The sequence below is a fragment of the Schistocerca nitens genome, chromosome 1, assembly GCF_023898315.1.
Source record: "Schistocerca nitens isolate TAMUIC-IGC-003100 chromosome 1, iqSchNite1.1, whole genome shotgun sequence".
Taxonomy (NCBI): domain Eukaryota; kingdom Metazoa; phylum Arthropoda; class Insecta; order Orthoptera; family Acrididae; genus Schistocerca; species Schistocerca nitens.
In genome coordinates this window covers 614,936,360-614,955,757 of record NC_064614.1, presented here as the reverse complement: position 1 = coordinate 614,955,757, position 19,398 = coordinate 614,936,360, and the positions used below count along the sequence as shown (strand labels likewise).

Genomic DNA, 19,398 nt, shown 5'->3' with positions numbered 1-19,398 from the left:
GGAGTACCGTATTTACTCGAATCTAAGCCACACCTGAAAAATGAGACTCGAAATAAAGGAAAAAAAATTTCCCGAATCTAAGCCGCACCTGAAATTTGAGACTCGAAATTCAAGGGGAGAGAAAAGTTTTAGGCCGCAGCTCCAAATCGAAACAAAGTTGGTCCACTGTAATATGATACACAATTTAGGTCGAATGAATGACGATACAGCTACAGTAGTTTGGTTCGAGTCGTAAGCTTAGCAGTTAAGCTTTACCAGGTAGCCATTGGTATGCGTCAGGCGCTCCGTTCGTATTTATATGGGTACCCTTTCCTTTTCACGTGCTTCGTCTGGTTTGAATTGATTGCTTATTTTTCTTTGATCTGATAAGCGCCGTTTTCTTTGTTATAGGTGTTTACATCACTCTAAGCTGAAAATGCATTACTGTACTGTGTCATGCATTGTTTGTCGCATTCTGATAGTGCGTCATGCGTGTTTACGGCCGGTCGCCACTCGCGGCATGGCTTGCTTTTGTGTGCGCTACCGCCGCTTAAAAAAGAGAGAGAGAGAGAGAGAGAGAGAGAGAGAGAGAGAGAGAGAGAGGAATCGTTTCATTAGCGAAACAATGGCAAGAGACTGCTATTTGTTGATACTCACATTGCTGCTTTCTTTGATAATGATCAACAAGAACCAAATAATAAACTGCGTATGATAGAAGATGTTCTGAACGAGAGTTTAGCGAAAAATTTTCTCCGTTTGAAAATCTTTGCAGGCGCCTCTTTAGTACATTACATTCTGCACAGAAATTAGTTATCTTAGATTTAAAAATCTAGTCAATTGCTGTGCTTCATTTCTGACTGTATCACTATTAAGCATAAGAATAATACGAATATAAACATGACATGATATGTATATTCTTCCGCGTTTGCTGTTGTCTCACTATAGTTTCGTAGTTTATTAGGCAGACAGGATTTAAATGAGATAGCAGCAAACGCGAAACAATACATGGCAAAACGTTTATATTCATATTATTCTTATGGTGAAGAGAATACTGCATGTGATTCACAATTCATAAAAGTTCCTATTAGCAACCATCTCTTCTCACAGGTAGGAAAAAATTCAGAACGTAGAGTTGGCCATATTGACAAACATCCCAAACAGTCTTGCCAGTCGGATTTTCATAGTACATTGAAATGCTGCTACATTCGAAGATGAACAATACGGAATTTGTATTTACTTCGTTGGATAATGTATGAAAATGCAGTGGTTGAAACTCGGGGCGGAGAAAAAAGCTCGTCTTCCACCTTTTTTTAAATTTATTTACTGACGCAGAGGATTTGGTGCCAGTGTTTATCTTTGTGCCTACAAAGCATGCCTGTGTAGCGCTACATATATTCGACGGCAGAAGTTAGTTGTGGCGGCACCCACCAACATTTTTCAGAACTTCCGCTTGCTTTGCACTCGATTCTAAGCCGCAGGCAGTTTTTTGGATTGCAAAAACTGGAAAAAAGTGTGGCTTAGATTCGAGTACATATGGTACCCCAGGGAAGCATCCTAGGGCCCCTACTGTTTAACCTCTACATAAACGATCTCCCAACCACACACAACACAACGATGGCAATCTACGCGGATGACACAGCCATCCTCGCTCAAGATTGGAAACCATCAAACATTACGTCACGCTTAAAGACTGCACTCAGAGTGGCTGAGCCTTGGCTGGAGAAATGGCGTGTTAGAGTAAACGTCGACAAGTGTGAAGCCGTTCTGTTCACTAGAAGACCGAAGCAACTGGGCAAACACCGATACTGCAGACCAATAACTCTACATGCACGCCCAATACTTTTCCGTGAGAAAGTCAAATACCTCGGTGTCTGGCTGGACCGGAAATTACTCTGGGGGGACCACATACAACACATGACCAACCGAGCTAGCGCGAGGCTCAAACAGCTCTACCCTATGTTCAACAGGCGTAGCACACTGAACAGAAGAGTGTCGAGGTCCATGTACATGGCACTTATTCGACCCCTGATGACGTACGCAGCTCCTGTCTGGGGATACGCTACACCTACACGCCTGCGCCGTCTGCAGCTCATACAAAACAAAGTACTCAAAATCATAAGCAATGCTCCACGATACACACGCATCGCGGACCTTCACCGAGAATACCGACTTGAGACTCTCACGGAGGTAATCCAAAACTCACCACAAGACTATACAGAAACTCCAGACATTTACAGAACCCATTTATTCTGAATCTGGGGAACTACGACCACAACCATAGATGGAATAAAAGACCAAAAGACATACTTGTAAGGACCTAACATCTATGGCCAAGCACATGCAAACACAACGTTACAGGTGAGCCCCTGTTAATCGGACGCCATTACTGGATATCCAGCTGGAACACACTGCCGAATAACTGGCACCACGCAGGGAAGCCGTACCGTATACTGCATGCAGACAAGCTCCACATATCCCCCACACAGTGAGATGATCTATGGCCGATCTCCCACTACTATATAACGATCTTGATTGTTCCAGGAATGTAGCAGCTGCAGCAACTGGGATACATCGCCATCACTTGCCACGGTAATGATGCATGATACCCATACTAACAAATCCAATCTTGCATGAACTATCGCAGCTAGTAAGCCACTACTGCTCTTACTACCCATCCCACTTTCGCAGAGGTTTTTTTCCCACGGCACGAGCCTTGGCACTTTTTTCCCCTCTGCTCTTCAAATCCCTACCCTCACTTGCATTTTGTCCACTATCTATCACCTGATGGACCGTGTTAATGTGTAGTCTTACCCAGACACACGGATAACATCACAGCCCAGCATCCTGTGATCCACTTACTAGATAACTAACATGTTGACAGAGGTGACAGTAGAACTTTTGGTCTAGTTACCACGTTGGTGCGGGTGTGGAGGGGCCCCATCTTTATTTAAAATTCCTATCATGCACTGATGCTGCTGATCGCAGTGTAGTTTCAGCTCTCTGAGACTGCAGATGTGAGTGCAAGTTTCGCTTGTGTGTGTGTGTGTGTGTGTGTGTGTGTGTGTGTGTGTGTGTGTGTGTGTGTGTGTGTCTGTGTGTGCGCGTGCTGCTGACAGAGGCCTTAATGGCCGAAAACTATGATTGTGTGAATCTTTTTATTGTGCCTATCGCAGCTCAGCATCTCCACTATATGGTAAGTAGCAAATTTCCTTCTCTCATATTGTTACATTACATCCTGGATTTTCCATTGTTTTATTTCAGCTTTGCACATGTGCGTGAGCCTACTGGCAACTGATAAAATATAACTACTGTAGACAGTTGTGATGTCACATTCACCAAAAGCAGTTTGTTGTTACTAAGTATTGTATAGTTTTTGTCCTAAAACTTTTGACACAGTTTGCTGACTGCACACATTTGTGTGTGCACTGTGTTTTGTTGTTGTAAATGGCATATTGTCTTCGCAATTTAAGTTTTATTTTGGTGGTTTATCGCTGCAGTATTCTTCTGCAGTAGCAAGCTAAAGTAAAATTCTTTGTTAGATTATGAGTTCTTGTCAGTTAAAATTATAAAAAATTAACTGAAAGTTGAAACAATGAAAAATTCCTGGAATACAACAAAATTCCTGAGTTTCCCCCGTTTTCTCCCAGACGAAAAAATTCCAAGGTTTTTTCCCGTATTTCCGAGGGCTTGTACATCCTGTGAAAGTATGTCAGACGTGTCTCCTAAAAGGCATCAGGTGTAGTTTCTTGTGTGTTTCATCTGGTACTTGAAATTTTGTTTTTGCAACGTTTAGATAGTAAAGTCCAAATCAAAACTGCACATCATGTTTCATGTGCTGTCCACATACCAATGAAAATGTGAACTTCTTACTAGCTGCAACGAAATGTTTTTAATTGGAATTTTATACACTTACACAGTAAAGCTGTCTCAATATAGACTGGTGTGATATTTGATTTAAGGACAAGTGGTACGAAGACTCTAAAACACAAAATATAAACAGTACCACAGCAGCAACAGCAAGATGCGGACAGGCACAAGACAAGGTGGGGCAAGTCAACTAAGTAGGATGTGGTGAACAAACATTTACCAATAGAGGACACTGCAGCTGATCTTAAGCCCAAAGGCAAGAGGTAAACCTCCAGCGCCGATTCTTTAAAGAATCTAACTCCTGTATATAATCTGTCACATCTCTCGAGCTGTATGTCGTACAATGATATAATTCAGTGGCATATGTGGATAATGTCTGGAACATACATCGTGAATAGACAGGGTGTACACGCGAAAAAGGAAAAAAAAAAAAATTCCCGGATTTTTTTGCGGATCTCTCTGTTAAAAATACATTCTCTCCTGGGTGAAAACACACTTTCTCCGTGTTTAAGTGACATTATACTTTCCGTAGGAACAGTAAAACTTATCAGTCCTTTGAATGGATATGGTTTTATACAGCAGCGTATAATTTATCGGCACTTTAGAAAACAAAACTCAAGGGGGGAAAAAACACATTTTGGAAAGATCTTTGATGTGCAGCAACATGTATGCTGCATATTTTCGTATTACGAGAGTATAAATTCGAATTCCACCAACAGGAAAAGTTAATGATTTAAGTTAATATACATAGTGTTGCTACAAGAAAAGCAAAGCTTTTGCATATAATATTTGTCTCAAAGCTAATACGCTACAAGAGAAGCTAAGCTTTCACGTATAATGTTGATCTGTTTAGCGCATGTTACACTTTAAGATACATCACAAAAATACGCCAGTAAAATTTTTAATACCGACATAAATCTCTGATCTTCTGGGCTCAAAATTCTTCTAAATGGCTTGTCATCAGAGTTGATTTTTAAAAAAGATCAAACGCTCTGTGATTTAAGAAATTCATCGTACATTCTTGCACGTAGTTCATCTTGCATAAAAGGAAATTTACTTTGAAAATAACACTTTTCGAACCACAATTCGCAATATTTTCCTGCAACCTGTTAGACTGATTTCAGCAGTTGCCAGAGAGTGCCAGACAAGCCTGTATGTTCGTATGTGTAAAACATTAAAAGATCTTTCTTACATTATGTCATAAAAGAAACAAGACAGAGATATACTCCAAGAGCATCGGAATTTCGTGAACCATACTAAAAAGGGTAGTTCGCCTTAAAGTGCACGTATTAAGCTTTTCGGTGTGATTTTCGGGGCGTAAATTTTCTTGGAGTACCAGTACTGTATTATCTCATGTTTGGTTCTTTATTATGGCATAATGCCATACATGCTAGAAGATGAAAACATGCACTTGAAATGCAGCAAACAGGTGAAACTAGCCAGTACTCCGGAATTAAACATTTCGTTTCAAATACATTGACTGCCTCTGCGGAAAAGATTAATGAAAGTCAAATTTCTTTAGCAAACAGACAAAAATAACTTCATTGTTCAGCAAGGCAATTAATGTTTGTCAGAAATATGGAAATAAAATAAAATCTGAAACTAAAAACAAATTTTAGCCTTCCGGAATTATGTGAATGTATTTTAATTCACTTGATAGCTCCCGGCCGCAGATATCCATTTTGTTTTCATTTGACATGAGAGTAAACGAAGGGGAAACAGCAAAATCACTGAATGTAATCACGGGTCACGTGGAGACTCCTCACTGTTAACTCAGACTGCTCTACGCATCAGCCCTGGATCTACGATATTTGCGAACCAGGTCAAAAAATTTCAAAAATATGTTCATCTTTTAGCACACATCTTCCTAAAAAGTCTGAAACATAAAATATATGTGTTGGAGGAAATGTAAGACATATTATTTGGTGTTAAGTGCACCAAAGTGCAGTGCCGCACCTCTTCATACAGCATTCTTCTATAGCACATCACTGTACTTCACTCTGTGAAATTGAAATGTGTATATTTTGTAATGGATGCCATCAAACCTACACAGAACAGTGGAAATTGAAATGTCCTGCGGTGCCTCTCCTGCTCCCAGTCGGCCCATTTGACAGCCTGCCCCTCTTTAAAAAAATCTCACAATTAATAGTGAATGGGATTATTTGTAATCAAGAGAACAAAAATGCTTCAGAAAATTTGCAAGTTTTTCTATTTGATGCCCACTTCAGTGACTTGTGCATCTGTGAGGAGATCAACACAATAGGACATTCAAAACAAAATTACCAAATAAAATTTTGGAGCCAATTCTACAATCTGGTAAGGTTTTACTGTGGTCTGACAACTAATGATTTATGAAATAAAAAACATAATAAAATCTAACTTCCAATTTTAAACACATCTTATTAGCACAAAAGATAAAAGAATTCTCTTGTTTAAATGTTATCCAAATCTCACCCGAATGTTGTTGAGGTTCCAACATATTTCTTTAATGTTCACTTGTCTTTCAAATGTTACCCAACCTCTCCTGAACCACCTCCTTTCAGGCTGTGGGTCAGCTATAGCCACACGTAGGAATCCAGGATATCTCTTACACATCTGCAAATCAATTAGCCATATCACCAACAGTGCTCAGCTATCACCTGGATTTCTAATTACTCAACTCAGCACTTTACTGTGCAGCTTCCATAAAAATATTTGAAAATATTAATAATTTTGATGTGTGTCATCAAATAATTCCAAAATATAAAATAAATACTTACTGCTTCTACTTCCTGTTTTGTTATTGTAGGAGCCAAATTGCGCAGAAAAATAGAAGCTGTGCGATGTAATGGCCTTGGCTTATTTGTCTCCTCACTCTTCTCTCTAGACTTTCCACTAGCCTTTCCTGCATCCTCTATATCCATTGGCTCTTCACCATCTTCCATATTGTCATCTTTTTTTGACTCAGCAGATTTGGTTTTTTCTTGTTTCCCCTCGTCTTCCTTTTCCATCATCTAGAAACAAAATTAAAAAAACCATATGCAAAGATAACAAAGAGGTTAATATATACAGCAGAATGTGTCTCAAAATAAAAACTCAATCATTAACCATCAAGTGGGCATGCCTTTGTTTATAACATGAGTGAGAGTGCAGCATACTTTGTATAAACGTCAAGCATAGCTGTCTTTATGTTGCTAAAATAAACAATATCACAGTGTAATCTTAGTTATTTACAGAAGGTTAAAATAAATCAATATTATATGAGTTACATCACTGTTTACTTAAACAATAATAAAATGAACTTCCATTATATCAGTCTATTGCTGTATAGAAAAGTTACACCACATTAATGACCCAGACGAAGCATGAAACAGCGCAGTTGTTTCAGATCCCAGCCAACTGCTTTTTCGATTGCTAATCATCATGTAGACAACTACCTCATTGTGGGTTTGTGCTGCTGGCTCAGATTCTGAGTCATTTTCTGGCATAGACTGAGAATTTTTCTCACCTAGCTTCCTGTTTATATTACTGCTGCTCTCTTGGATGTACAACAACACAACTTATCAAAGTGTTAACTAAAGCAATAATGAAGGAACAGATACGGGCTCGCAACTGTGGAACAACAATGGAATGGTACAAGAGAATGTTATTTGTGGCTGGCGCACTTTATACACAGACGCACCCACTCATGGTTATGAAATAAGTATGCGATAATGGTAAAACACACTTGAAAATTACATTTATAGGCAAATGTCAAATTTTGTGAGGCCTATACAACACGCACACAGAATCTGCAAGAGAAACAAAGAGGCAGGAACAGCATGTAAAAGCAGTGTGGAATCTAAAGAGTAACATGCTACTGTAGGCAAGAGCATGTAACAGTTTAAAAAACTGAGTATAAAATTAGAAAAAAAAGTCTATTGAAATAGACATGACAATACATAATGAGATGAGGTAACAAAGAAACTGCCTGAAATAAAGTCTCAGTCCCACACAGAAGAAAATAGTAGATTTCCACATGAGACTATTGTAACACACATTAATTTTATATCTAAAAACACAGATGATGTGACTTACCGAACGAAAGTGCTGGCAGGTCGATAGACACACAAACAAACACAAACATACACACGAAATTCAAGCTTTCGCAACAAACTGTTGCCCCATCAGGAAAGAGGGAAGGAGAGGGAAAGACGAAAGGATGTGGGTTTTAAGGGAGAGGGTAAGGAGTCATTCCAATCCCGTGTCTGCTTGTGTCTGTGTATGTGCGGATGGATATGTGTGTGTGTGTGTGTGTGTGTGTGTGTGTGTGTGCGCGCGAGAGAGAGAGAGAGAGAGCGAGAGAGAGAGTGTATACCTGTCCTTTTTTCCCCCTAAGGTAAGTCTTTCCGCTCCCGGGATTGGAATGACTCCTTTCCCTCTCCCTTAAAACCTACATCCTTTCGTCTTTCCCTCTCCTTCCCTCTTTCCTGATGAGGCAACAGTTTGTTGCGAAAGCTTGAATTTCGTGTGTATGTTTGTGTTTGTTTGTGTGTCTATCGACCTGCCAGCACTTTTGTTCGGTAAGTCACATAATCTGTGTTTTTAGATATATTTTTCCCACGTGGAATGTTTCCCTCTATTATATTCACACATTAATTTTATTTACATACAGACATTTTTTAGGGTTTAGAGGATTGGTGGGCTTGAAATACTATGAAAAGTTACCTATCAGATTTATTTCAGATTCCATGTTAAATACGTACGATACATATGCCATATCAAATTTTAATCTGAATCAGAAAGAAGTACCTTAAATAGAACAAAAAATACGTTTCCTGAAATGGATGTTTCAAACAAACTTTCTAAAATTACTGCGAGAATAGCATTGTTAGCAGAGTAATTTTCTAGCAGTTTCTGAGCGGAACTGTAAGGTTTGTTACACACAATTAAAAAATTAAACAGTTACATGAACTCTATACAATAGATGTCCATAGCAACACAAAACATATTTACACAAGAAAGACTTATATTTAAAATTCTCGCATCCCACAATAGATTCACATCTGCAAATAAATATCTTAGTTAGTTATCTCTTACGACTGGTGCATATATATCATTACAGTCCAGCCTTGCTTCTACTCACAACCTTTCATTACTAGCAGTTCTTTATGTTGTACTATGATGCCTTTCAAATCTTCCTTCATTTGAAACACCCATTTTGCATCTAATGGTTTATCAATAGGTAAAAGAGCAGACTCCCATGTGTGGTTCCCTTTTTGAGATTGTACGTCTTCTTGTATTGCTCGCAGCCAGTTTCAACATAGTCTGGCACCACTGCTTCTTCCAGTGACAAAAGCATTGGTGCCTGTTGACCTTTTAGTATGATAGGACTAGATTCCTCATTGCAGTTAGTATTCTTCAAAATACGAGGGCTATCCACAAAGTACATTATGTTTTGGAATTAAAAATAAATAAAGTATTGGAAAATTTTTTTATTATATACAGATGAAAGCCACACTTAAATACTAACTTTTCTACCTAGTTGCCATTTAAATTAAGGCACTTATCATAGCGATGGACGAGCTCGGAAATTCCTTCATCGTAAAATACGGCCGCCTGCGCCTTCAACCACGTGGTTACCTCTTCTTGAAGCTGTGCGTCGTCATCAAAACACTGCATAGCCAACCACTTCTTCGTTGCTGGGAATAAATGGAAGTCGCTCGGTGCCAGGTCGAGACTGTACGGCGGATGAGGAAACAACTCCCACTTAAAAGCTTCGAGAACTTCACGAGTGGCATTTGCCGTGTGGGCCCAGGTGTTGTCGTGAATCAGCAAGATCTTTGAGCCCAACTTTCCCCTGCGCTTGTTTTGTATTGCTCTTCTGAGGTTGTGCAGAGTTTGGCAATACCTTTGAGAGTTTATTGTAGTGCCTCTTTCCAGAAAATCCACAAAAATCACACCTTTTCTGTCCCAAAAGACAGTCGCCATCACCTTCCTTGCTGACATTGTCTGCATGCATTTCTTGGGTTTTTGGGGGGAATTTGTGTGCCGCCCCCCCCCCCCCCCCCCTGCATTGACTGCAATTTTGTCTCGCAGTTCACATGCTTAACCCATGTTTCGTCACCAGTAACGATGCGATCAAGTAATGAGTCGCACAGCTTCAAGAAGAGGTAACAACGTGGTTGAAGGCGCAGGCGGCCGAATTTTACGACAAAGGAATTTCCAAGCTCGTCCATTGCTACGATAAGTGCCTTAATTTAAATGGCAACTATGTAGAAAAGTAGTATTTAAGTGTGGCTTTCATCTGTATATAATAAAAAAAATTTCCAATACTTTATTTGTTTTTAATTCCAAAATGTAATGTACTTTGTGGATAGCCCTCGTACTACTTGATGTGACAGTCCCAGGTTCAATTTCTTCTACTTCAGTTATTTTATTCTGCTTCTTTTCTGTCAGTGGAAGAAACAATCTACTTGGTTCTTGTGACTCAGTTTCTTCTTTACACTGCTTAGAAGTACCTTCAACAAAAATAACGTCCCTCGTTTTTCTGATTCTCGAGCAATTTGGTTCAAAACGCCTATACACTAATGATTCTTCACAGTATTCTAGCAAGATGCATTCAATACTTTTATCGTCCCATTTTTGTCAGTTGGCTCTCGGAATGTGAACACAGGCCTTGCTTCCAAATATTTTGAGATGTCGAAGACCTGGTTTCTTGTTTGTTCAAGTTTCTTCTGGAGTCTTACATGTGCCTTAGTCAGAGATCTGCTAATTGATAGAATTCAGTCGAGACTGCTTCAGCTGAGAATTTATTTGGCAAATTTGCTTCAAAGAACAGGTATCTTGCTTTTTCTGCTATTGTACAGTTATAATGCTCAGCTACTCTGTTTTGCTTTGGTGTACACTGTGCTTTAATTTGATGTCAGATAACTTCTTGTCTCAAAAAGTTTATCAGATTATCGTTCACATATTCTGTGCCACTATGTATACATAGAGAGCAGATCCTTATTTCAGTTTGCCTTTCATCTAGATTTTTAAAGTCTTAAATCAGTTGTTGTGTTGATTCTTGTTTTAGAGAGTATATACAAATACTTTCCTGGAACACTCATCAAGCAAGAAGCTATAAAAGAACATATGGTAGCTAGGCACCTTGGCTGAAGTTTTCCCATCATTTTTGCTCTTGCTGTGACAACTTTTTGCCAGATGTACATACTTATCACAGTGTAGCACCTGGGAACTTTTTTCAAAGTAACAACATCATTATTTTTCTTGATGACTCATGGACCAGAGCCATTTGTCAAAGATTTATTGCAGGCATCATCACTTATTTCCTGCAATAATTTCTTTTTATGGTTCTCCTGTGACTGGCAAAACTGGATTTTCTAATCTCATAACTAAAGGTTTATATTCATTTGGTAGTCCTGCAGGAAGAAGACACCTATCCATTCTTCTTTAACTTTGAAGCTCAAGCCATTTTATTTCTATGATGTAGAAATTATCTTCGATACATATTCTTCGACTGACGAACAATTTTCTATTCTCATCATCAGCAGTGTCTTCAGCAAACCTATTCATTGGAAGATGTGAGAATCTTCGTAGACTTGCTTTAGCTTGTTCCCACACTTCTTTAGCTGTAGACATATCTTTCAAATGAATATACACTGACAGCTGGACAGTGTGTATAATGTTGGCTCTCGCTGTGCAGACTTTAGTTACATCCAGTATTTCGGCATTGAAGCAATCCCACAATTGTTCACATTCTAGACATATTTGCAAAGAGAACTGCCAAGTATTATAGTTTTCTCTTCCCATGGTTTCTCAATTGGAGGCAGTGAATTGATATTTAGAGAAGCCATTGTATTGGTGATTATGTGGTTCCAAATTGATGCATGGTGTGCTCATTTCAGTTAGCCAATCTAATATTTTTTTTTTAGTATATTACAACAAATTATATAGCCTGGGTATATAACCTGCTAGCAGAGTGATTTCTGGCAGCATCTGATTGGAACTGTAACATTTATTATACACATTAACAAGTTAAACACAGTTCCACAAACTCTTGTACAATACAGTCCACAGAATAAAGAAAAAAAAGTGTCCATGGCAATGCAAAACACAAGTGAGGCATAGATCCACAATTCTCACAAGAAGGTAGGCAGTACTTCATTAAGAAGTAACTTTCACTGCTGAGAAATAACTGTTTAAGAACAGAGAACGTGAAGCAAGATACAACAGGGAGCTACACTTGGGATCTTCAGTCTGAAGACTAGTTTGATGCATCTCTCCATGTTTTCAAGTCCAGTGCAATCCTCCTCATCCCTCCTCATCTATTGCTTATCTTAAAATCTCTTTTCATGACATATCCATTCTGTTCCTGATCTTCCAAGTCCTTTGACACATTCCAACATATTTATCTCCTTACCCCGTACTCTCTCTTTCAAAGTTTCTCTTTGCTTTCCTTATCATTCGCACAATGCACAAATTGAATGACAGAAGGGTGGATAGGTTACAACCCTGCCTCAGTCTGTTTTGATCTAGGACTTCTCTTTTATGTTGTTTGACTCTCACAACTGCAGCGTGGTTTCAGTGCAAGCTGTTGATAACCTTTTGCTTCAAACTGGCTTGTACAAAGTGTTCTGTTCTTCTGAAGATAATTCATGTTAGTATTTTGCAACCATGACTTCACTGAACTGATAGTTCAGTAATGTATTTTTAAGCACTTGCCTTCTCTTGTGACTGGAATTAATACATTCTTCTTGAAGTCTGAGGGAATTTCACCTGTCTCCATTATCTTACATACTAGGTGGAATAGTTTTGTCATGGTACATTCTCCCAAGGACCTCAATAATTCTGGGGACTGTCGTGCACCCCAGATGCCTTGTTTCAGATTATGACTTTCAGTGTTACATCAAACTCTGCTTAAAGTATTGCCTCCAACAACTCGTGTTCATTCATTTTCTCTTTCCTTTCCATACCACTGTCTTAAAATCCCCCCCCCCCCCCCCCCCCCCCCGAGAAGAAATTAACTAATTTTCATGACCATAAAAGAAATTTAAGGATTGTCATGGTTGTGAAAGAATTTTTGGAGTTGCTATGCCATGTATTTGTGATTATTCCAAGTTCAGCTGGGGTTTTTACTAACAATTCTGTATGTTGTTATAAGCTTTTCCACCTCTGTAGCCAAGAGGTCAGCAAGTCTCACTGCCATGTAGAGGACCTGGCTTCAATAGGGTCCACTCAGCTTGTTGTTGCCATACCGACACAACTGAGTTGCTACTTGAATGAGAAACAGTGCCTCCAAGGTTTCAAATGCAGATAATGGCCAGGACAGCAGTGCGCAGGCCTGTCCATACTATATCCGAATGATGCCATATAGCTGAGGATGACAGTGTTGAGTCACCGTTGTGCTGTCCTAAAGAAATATCAATAGATTTTGTATAGCAACGACGCATCATCTACCACACCAGGCACATCTTCACACTATGGTCACTAATTTGAAGCATGTAACTACAATAAAGTTGGCAAAGTACTGTTTTGCATTTAAATTAGTAAAAATGAGCTGAAGCCTGAATATTCAATGCTTCTCATGTAAACGTGCTTTTTCCAATGTGAATCTATATTAATAATCTTTTATAAAATTAAAACATCCATCATTGCTTTTGTGTGAATAACAAATTGGACAAAACGTGAAGAATTATCAATCATGTTATCCTCCATCAGACTGAAAAACGTGATGGGAAATGGACCTGGCACCAAAGAACCGACAAACAATATCTAAGATTCCTAAGGTTGTCAAGCAAGCCAGAGGTAGCCATGGTCAAGTAACAAAAGTCACAACAATTCAATTTCTTGCTACATCTTTCCTTACAGGACTCCAAAAATGATTGTTTCTAAAGTATAATCTCCAAGTGTTTTGTAACAAAATTATTCAGGACATTTCCTTCCATAAATAAACAGTTTAACTCCCTTTGGAGTCTGAGTGAGTAACAGGAAAGCAGAATGTTTGTTACACGTTATCACTATAGAGTGTGTGTGTGTGTGTGTGTGTGTGTGTGTGTGTGTTTGGGGGGGGGGGGGGGCGTTAGTAAATTTCTTCTTATTTTTCTTTGAAAACTTTTCATTTTGACTGAATAATTTCATTTAACACTCATTCTTACATTTTCATCTGCTTCATCTTCAGATTTATTTTTCTCAGCTTTTTCTGGTGAACTGACTTCTTTGGATTTTTCATCATCTTCTAGTTCACTTTCGTCATCTTTCGATTCTTCCAATCCAGGTGGTGGTGGTTCTTCCTCTTCTATATCTGCAAAATAAAAATGAACATCAATCTACAGCCAAAATACAACAGATTCCACAACTCCACGTTAACAACTAAAACAACTACCATAGTTGTTACCAGAGTTACGACCATTTACAAATAACAATAATAATAATAATAATAATAATAATCTGTAAACCAGTTTCTTTACACTACTTGGTATCACTGGGAGAAAACAACCATAACCCAGATACAGAAAAGTTTATTCTAGAATTCTATAAATTTTGCTTCTGTGGGGAACCACAGCCCCTAAGTGTTTAATAAAAGAATACGTTGTCCATTGTACGCTGTATTAACTATTAGAAATAACACCTTTCAGTCTCAATATTTATATTATTTATCTTTACACAAAAAATTATCCACCATATCTATCATATCTCTTACTACGTTATCAAAAGATTTTCTTTGACACTAATCCAACTTCTATCTTCTTTAGACATTTCTTATATTGTATAAAATACCCGTCTAGAACTTTGGATAGATAGAACATCTACTCACCAAGCAACAACAAAACACACACATAAATGAAGGTTATAACTTTATAACTAGACTGCTCCTTCAGGCAGAAAGGTTGAAGAGGAAGGAAGAAGGGTAAAGAAAAAGGACTGGAGAGGTCTAGGAAAAGGGGTAAATTTTGGGGAAGTTGCCCAGAACCAATGGTCATGGGAGACTTACCAGATGGGAAGAGAAAGAATCCAGACTGTTGGGGACTGCACGGGACGAAATTTGGAAAACTGAGAACTTAAAGGTGGATGACGGGGTAATATGTAAGACAGAGATTGCCTAGTTACAGCCTTCTTTTACATGTGTGTGTTCTGCTGCTACATGGTGAGTAGACTTTTTTTGTCTATCCAATCACACTATTTTGTTAAAAACTGATTGTTTTTGTTGTTACATTCACAAGAACTTTATAAGCTACACATCATTTAATTCACATGTATTATTATTATCATCATCATCATCATCATCATCATTATTTTCCTGTTTTACTTCTTTCATAGCACAAGAATCACTATTCTATCCTGAATGCCATGCAGAATTTTCATTGTATCTCAAGAACTGTTATGTGCTTCTTCCTTCATTTTACACTAAAATTAACAAGGAAAAACAATATAATTACAAGTCTTGCAACATCTTCCACAAATTTCCAACATATCACTTCTTACGATGGACTGTAGCTTCTGCAGGTCCTCACTCTTTTGCTGCCTGGTAAAATAAAGTTTTCTGTACATAATTATATGCTAAAGGAAAATTCATTCATGAAAACTATAAAATTATGAGACAGAATTTCTGGTCAGTGATTGCCTTCAAGGTGATCAACAATGCAGGTACTACCAGTTTGATCCACAGAATGAAGAAAGGGATAATATGGGAGAGGAGGGGGGCAGATCACTCAGACCCCAGGATGGGGGAGACCCATCTGTTGTGGGTTTAACCTTCCCCGACCTAACACATTCTCTTCGCCAAGAATGGAACTAATAGATCTGAAACCTGAGATAAAGGTCATACACTTTTAAGCATGCCCTTCAGTAGTACTAAATATTTAATCTCCTAAGTTCATACAAGCAATTTTGCCTCACGTTATGTTCTTAGATAACCAGATTACACTTACTTTCTGGACATGCCTCATGGTGTGTAATCTCAATCATGATGGTCATATATTCGATCTAAAGGCAACAGACAAACATGATCTCTTTGAGGAAAGGGATATGTTGCACGTGTGCCTAGCTGTAGTTCATTTGTTAAATGCAAAGTTTGTATGGGGACTTCTCACGGTATCCCCTTTCAGTCATAACTCCTAGCCTGCCTTTCTAATATTAGCTTGTAACGTGCCTTAAATTATTGTATCTGACCAATTGTAAGATGAGCTATTGTATTTGCTGTCGTATTAGATGTTCTGGCATAAATGGCCCACCCCACTTATGAAAGTTTTTTAGGGAAAAAATGCTCACTTTATACTTCTAAAAAAAAAAAAAAAAAAAAACAGTGTGTACACACATCAGCGATCCAGGTTGAATAACTACTCACCTTTTAATTCTCATCCGCAAATCTGCAAAATTCATTCTCAGAACTGAAAGAAATGGATGAAGTTGCCGTATTAGAATCTGAATCCTCTTACATTAAATTATCCTCTGTACTATCCAGTGCATTACTGATTCCACACTTCTTGAATGATTCAATCACTGTTTCAGTTTTCATAGAGACCCATGAAGCATTAGCATCTCACAAACTTAAGAAATGCTAAGTATCTTCCTTCTATCTGATTGCATAGTTTCAAAATCTGTAGATTGCATCCATTTGTTCCAGTCCTCCTTCATAAGTCTCATAAATGAGCAGTTGATACGTGCATCTAATGGTTGAAGAAAATTAGTTGACCCTCCTATAATTACAGCTAACTGAGTCTCCAATCCATCCATTGTATTTTTAACATAATCTGTTCTCTGAGAATCAAACTGATCCTTTAATAATAGGTAAGGCTTCTTCAATCAGTAGGCCTCCAGGTCACCTAGACCAAATTTTATCTGCCCACAATCTCATTTCTCTTCCATCCAGCCAGCTTTTATTATGTGTATGGACAAGTACTCCTTTCAACAATTGTTCCTTAGGAAGGATCTTCCTTTTTAAAATAAAATGTGATGGCAATATTATTCCATCAGTTCAGCAGGATAAAATGACTATGTAATGAATCTTTTTGTGCTCTGAAGTTTTGACAATAATGCTTTTTGTACCTTTGAAATCCACACTTACGTTAGGAGGCACATCAAAGATTAGCAGAGTCTCGTCCCTGTTTCCAGTTTGTTAAAGTTCAAACTTTTCTCTTTTCCTTGCATTAATGACAAATTGATGAATTTCAACAATTTGTTCTTCGTTCTCAGCTGGTATCTTCTGTGATATTTTTGTCTTGCTCTTTGTACCAAGCCGATATCTCTTCATAATTCTTGAGCACCATGATGTAGATCTGATACAGTAAAGTCAGCTATCCCTTTGTTACAGCAGAGAGCAGCTACGAAGGTGGGTGAGGGTCGGATGCGCAAAAGCATGCAGAAGTGTGTTACATGACTCACAGCCATTAGTGCGCCAGTGACATTCCTGTCTTCGTTCTGTGCAGGTTGTGCTGTGTTTGGAAGTTCTGTTTATTTCAGTCATATAGTGTTCTGTGCTGAGTGCTGACTGCCTTCATAGTGTTCATTATGAGTGATGGTAAGCAATCGTGCCAAGAGCTACACAAACAGGCAAGAGGAATAGTGTTCCCTGTGTACCAATACTTTGAGACAATTGTCCGCTGAATCCATGCCAGCACAAGGTGTGGGTTGTGCCGTTGCCAAATGCCAGGAGCAGACAGCTGAAGCCTGTGGTGTTGGTTTTAGGACCTTTCAGAGAATATACAGTGAAGCTAAGATGTCTGTGCATGCCTGCGGCTCAGATGTTTTCAAATCACCAGGGAAGCAACACAACCACAAAAAAGAAGTGGGTGAGCTAGCTACAAACGTTTTTCGGCGCATAGTGTTCAGCATGTATGCCGAAGGCAAGTATCCAACAGCAGAGAAACTAGTTTCGCATACGAAAGAAGCCCCTCTACACTTGCATGAGCCCATAATCCAGGTGGCAACGGGAAGAACATAACATAAAGAATAACTCACTGAAATCACACATCATATAACTTTAAATCATTTAGTACAACTGAATGCCACATATATAAGATAGTGTGTGTGACTTACCATTTTTACCTTACCTTACCAGACCGTGAATATAAGACAACCTCCTCTTTTAAAAAGGTTTCTTGCAATATTTTGAACTTGACATGAGCTAACTAATCAAAATTACAAACTGATTTACTCATATAAACTATCTGCCTAAAAAGTTAAAATTATACACTCCTGGAAATTGAAATAAGAACACCGTGAATTCATTGTCCCAGGAAGGGGAAACTTTATTGACACATTCCTGGGGTCAGATACATCACATGATCACACAGACAGAACCACAGGCACATAGACACAGGCAACAGAGCATGCACAATGTCGGCACTAGTACAGTGTATATCCGCCTTTCACAGCAATGCAGGCTGCTATTCTCCCATGGAGACGATCGTAGAGATGCTGGATGTAGTCCTGTGGAACGGCTTGCCATGCCATTTCCACCTGGCGCCTCAGTTGGACCAGCGTTCGTGCTGGACGTGCAGACCGCGTGAGACGACACTTCATCCAGTCCCAAACATGCTCAATGGGGGACAGATCCGGAGATCTTGCTGGCCAGGGTAGTTGACTTACACCTTCTAGAGCACGTTGGGTGGCACGGGATACATGCGGACGTGCATTGTCCTGTTGGAACAGCAAGTTGCCTTGCCGGTCTAGGAATGGTAGAACGATGGGTTCGATGACGGTTTGGATGTACTGTGCACTATTCAGTGTCCCCTCGACGATCACCAGTGGTGTACGGCCAGTGTAGGAGATCGCTCCCCACACCATGATGCCGGGTGTTGGCCCTGTGTGCCTCGGTCGTATGCAGTCCTGATTGTGGCGCTCACCTGCACGGCGCCAAACACGCATACGACCATCATTGGCACCAAGGCAGAAGCGACTCTCATCGCTGAAGACGACACGTCTCCATTCGTCCCTCCATTCACGCCTGTCGCGACACCACTGGAGGCGGGCTGCACGATGTTGGGGCGTGAGCGGAAGACGGCCTAACGGTGTGCGGGACCGTAGCCCAGCTTCATGGAGACGGTTGCGAATGGTCCTCGCCGATACCCCAGGAGCAACAGTGTCCCTAATTTGCTGGGAAGTGGCGGTGCGGTCCCCTACGGCACTGCGTAGGATCCTACGGTCTTGGCGTGCATCCGTGCGTCGCTGCGGTCCGGTCCCAGGTCGACGGGCACGTGCACCTTCCGCCGACCACTGGCGACAACATTGATGTACTGTGGAGACCTCACGCCCCACGTGTTGAGCAATTCGGCGGTACGTCCACCCGGCCTCCCGCATGCCCACTATACGCCCTCGCTCAAAGTCCGTCAACTGCACATACGGTTCACGTCCACGCTGTCGCGGCATGCTACCAGTGTTAAAGACTGCGATGGAGCTCCGTATGCCACGGCAAACTGGCTGACACTGACGGCGGCGGTGCACAAATGCTGCGCAGCTAGCACCATTCGACGGTCAACACCGCGGTTCCTGGTGTGTACGCTGTGCCGTGCGTGTGATCATTGCTTGTACAGCCCTCTCGCAGTGTCCGGGTCTGACACACCGGTGTCAATGTGTTCTTTTTTCCATTTC

At 39.8% G+C, this 19,398-nt stretch overlaps 1 protein-coding gene across 10 annotated transcripts in view; it reads right to left on the bottom strand.

Annotated features, from left to right (window-relative positions):
* Positions 1-19,398, bottom strand: part of LOC126257076 (serrate RNA effector molecule homolog) — a 221,354-nt gene that overhangs the window by 61,599 nt on the left and 140,357 nt on the right. For all 10 annotated transcript variants that reach the window (XM_049955538.1, XM_049955536.1, XM_049955533.1 and 7 more), the window contains 3 exons: positions 13,965-14,110; positions 6,606-6,839; positions 6,301-6,441 (listed from right to left, as the gene is read on the bottom strand). In XM_049955538.1, coding sequence (XP_049811495.1) covers positions 6,301-6,441; positions 6,606-6,839; positions 13,965-14,110 — 521 coding nt within the window. The remainder of the gene's footprint in view (positions 1-6,300; positions 6,442-6,605; positions 6,840-13,964; positions 14,111-19,398) is intronic.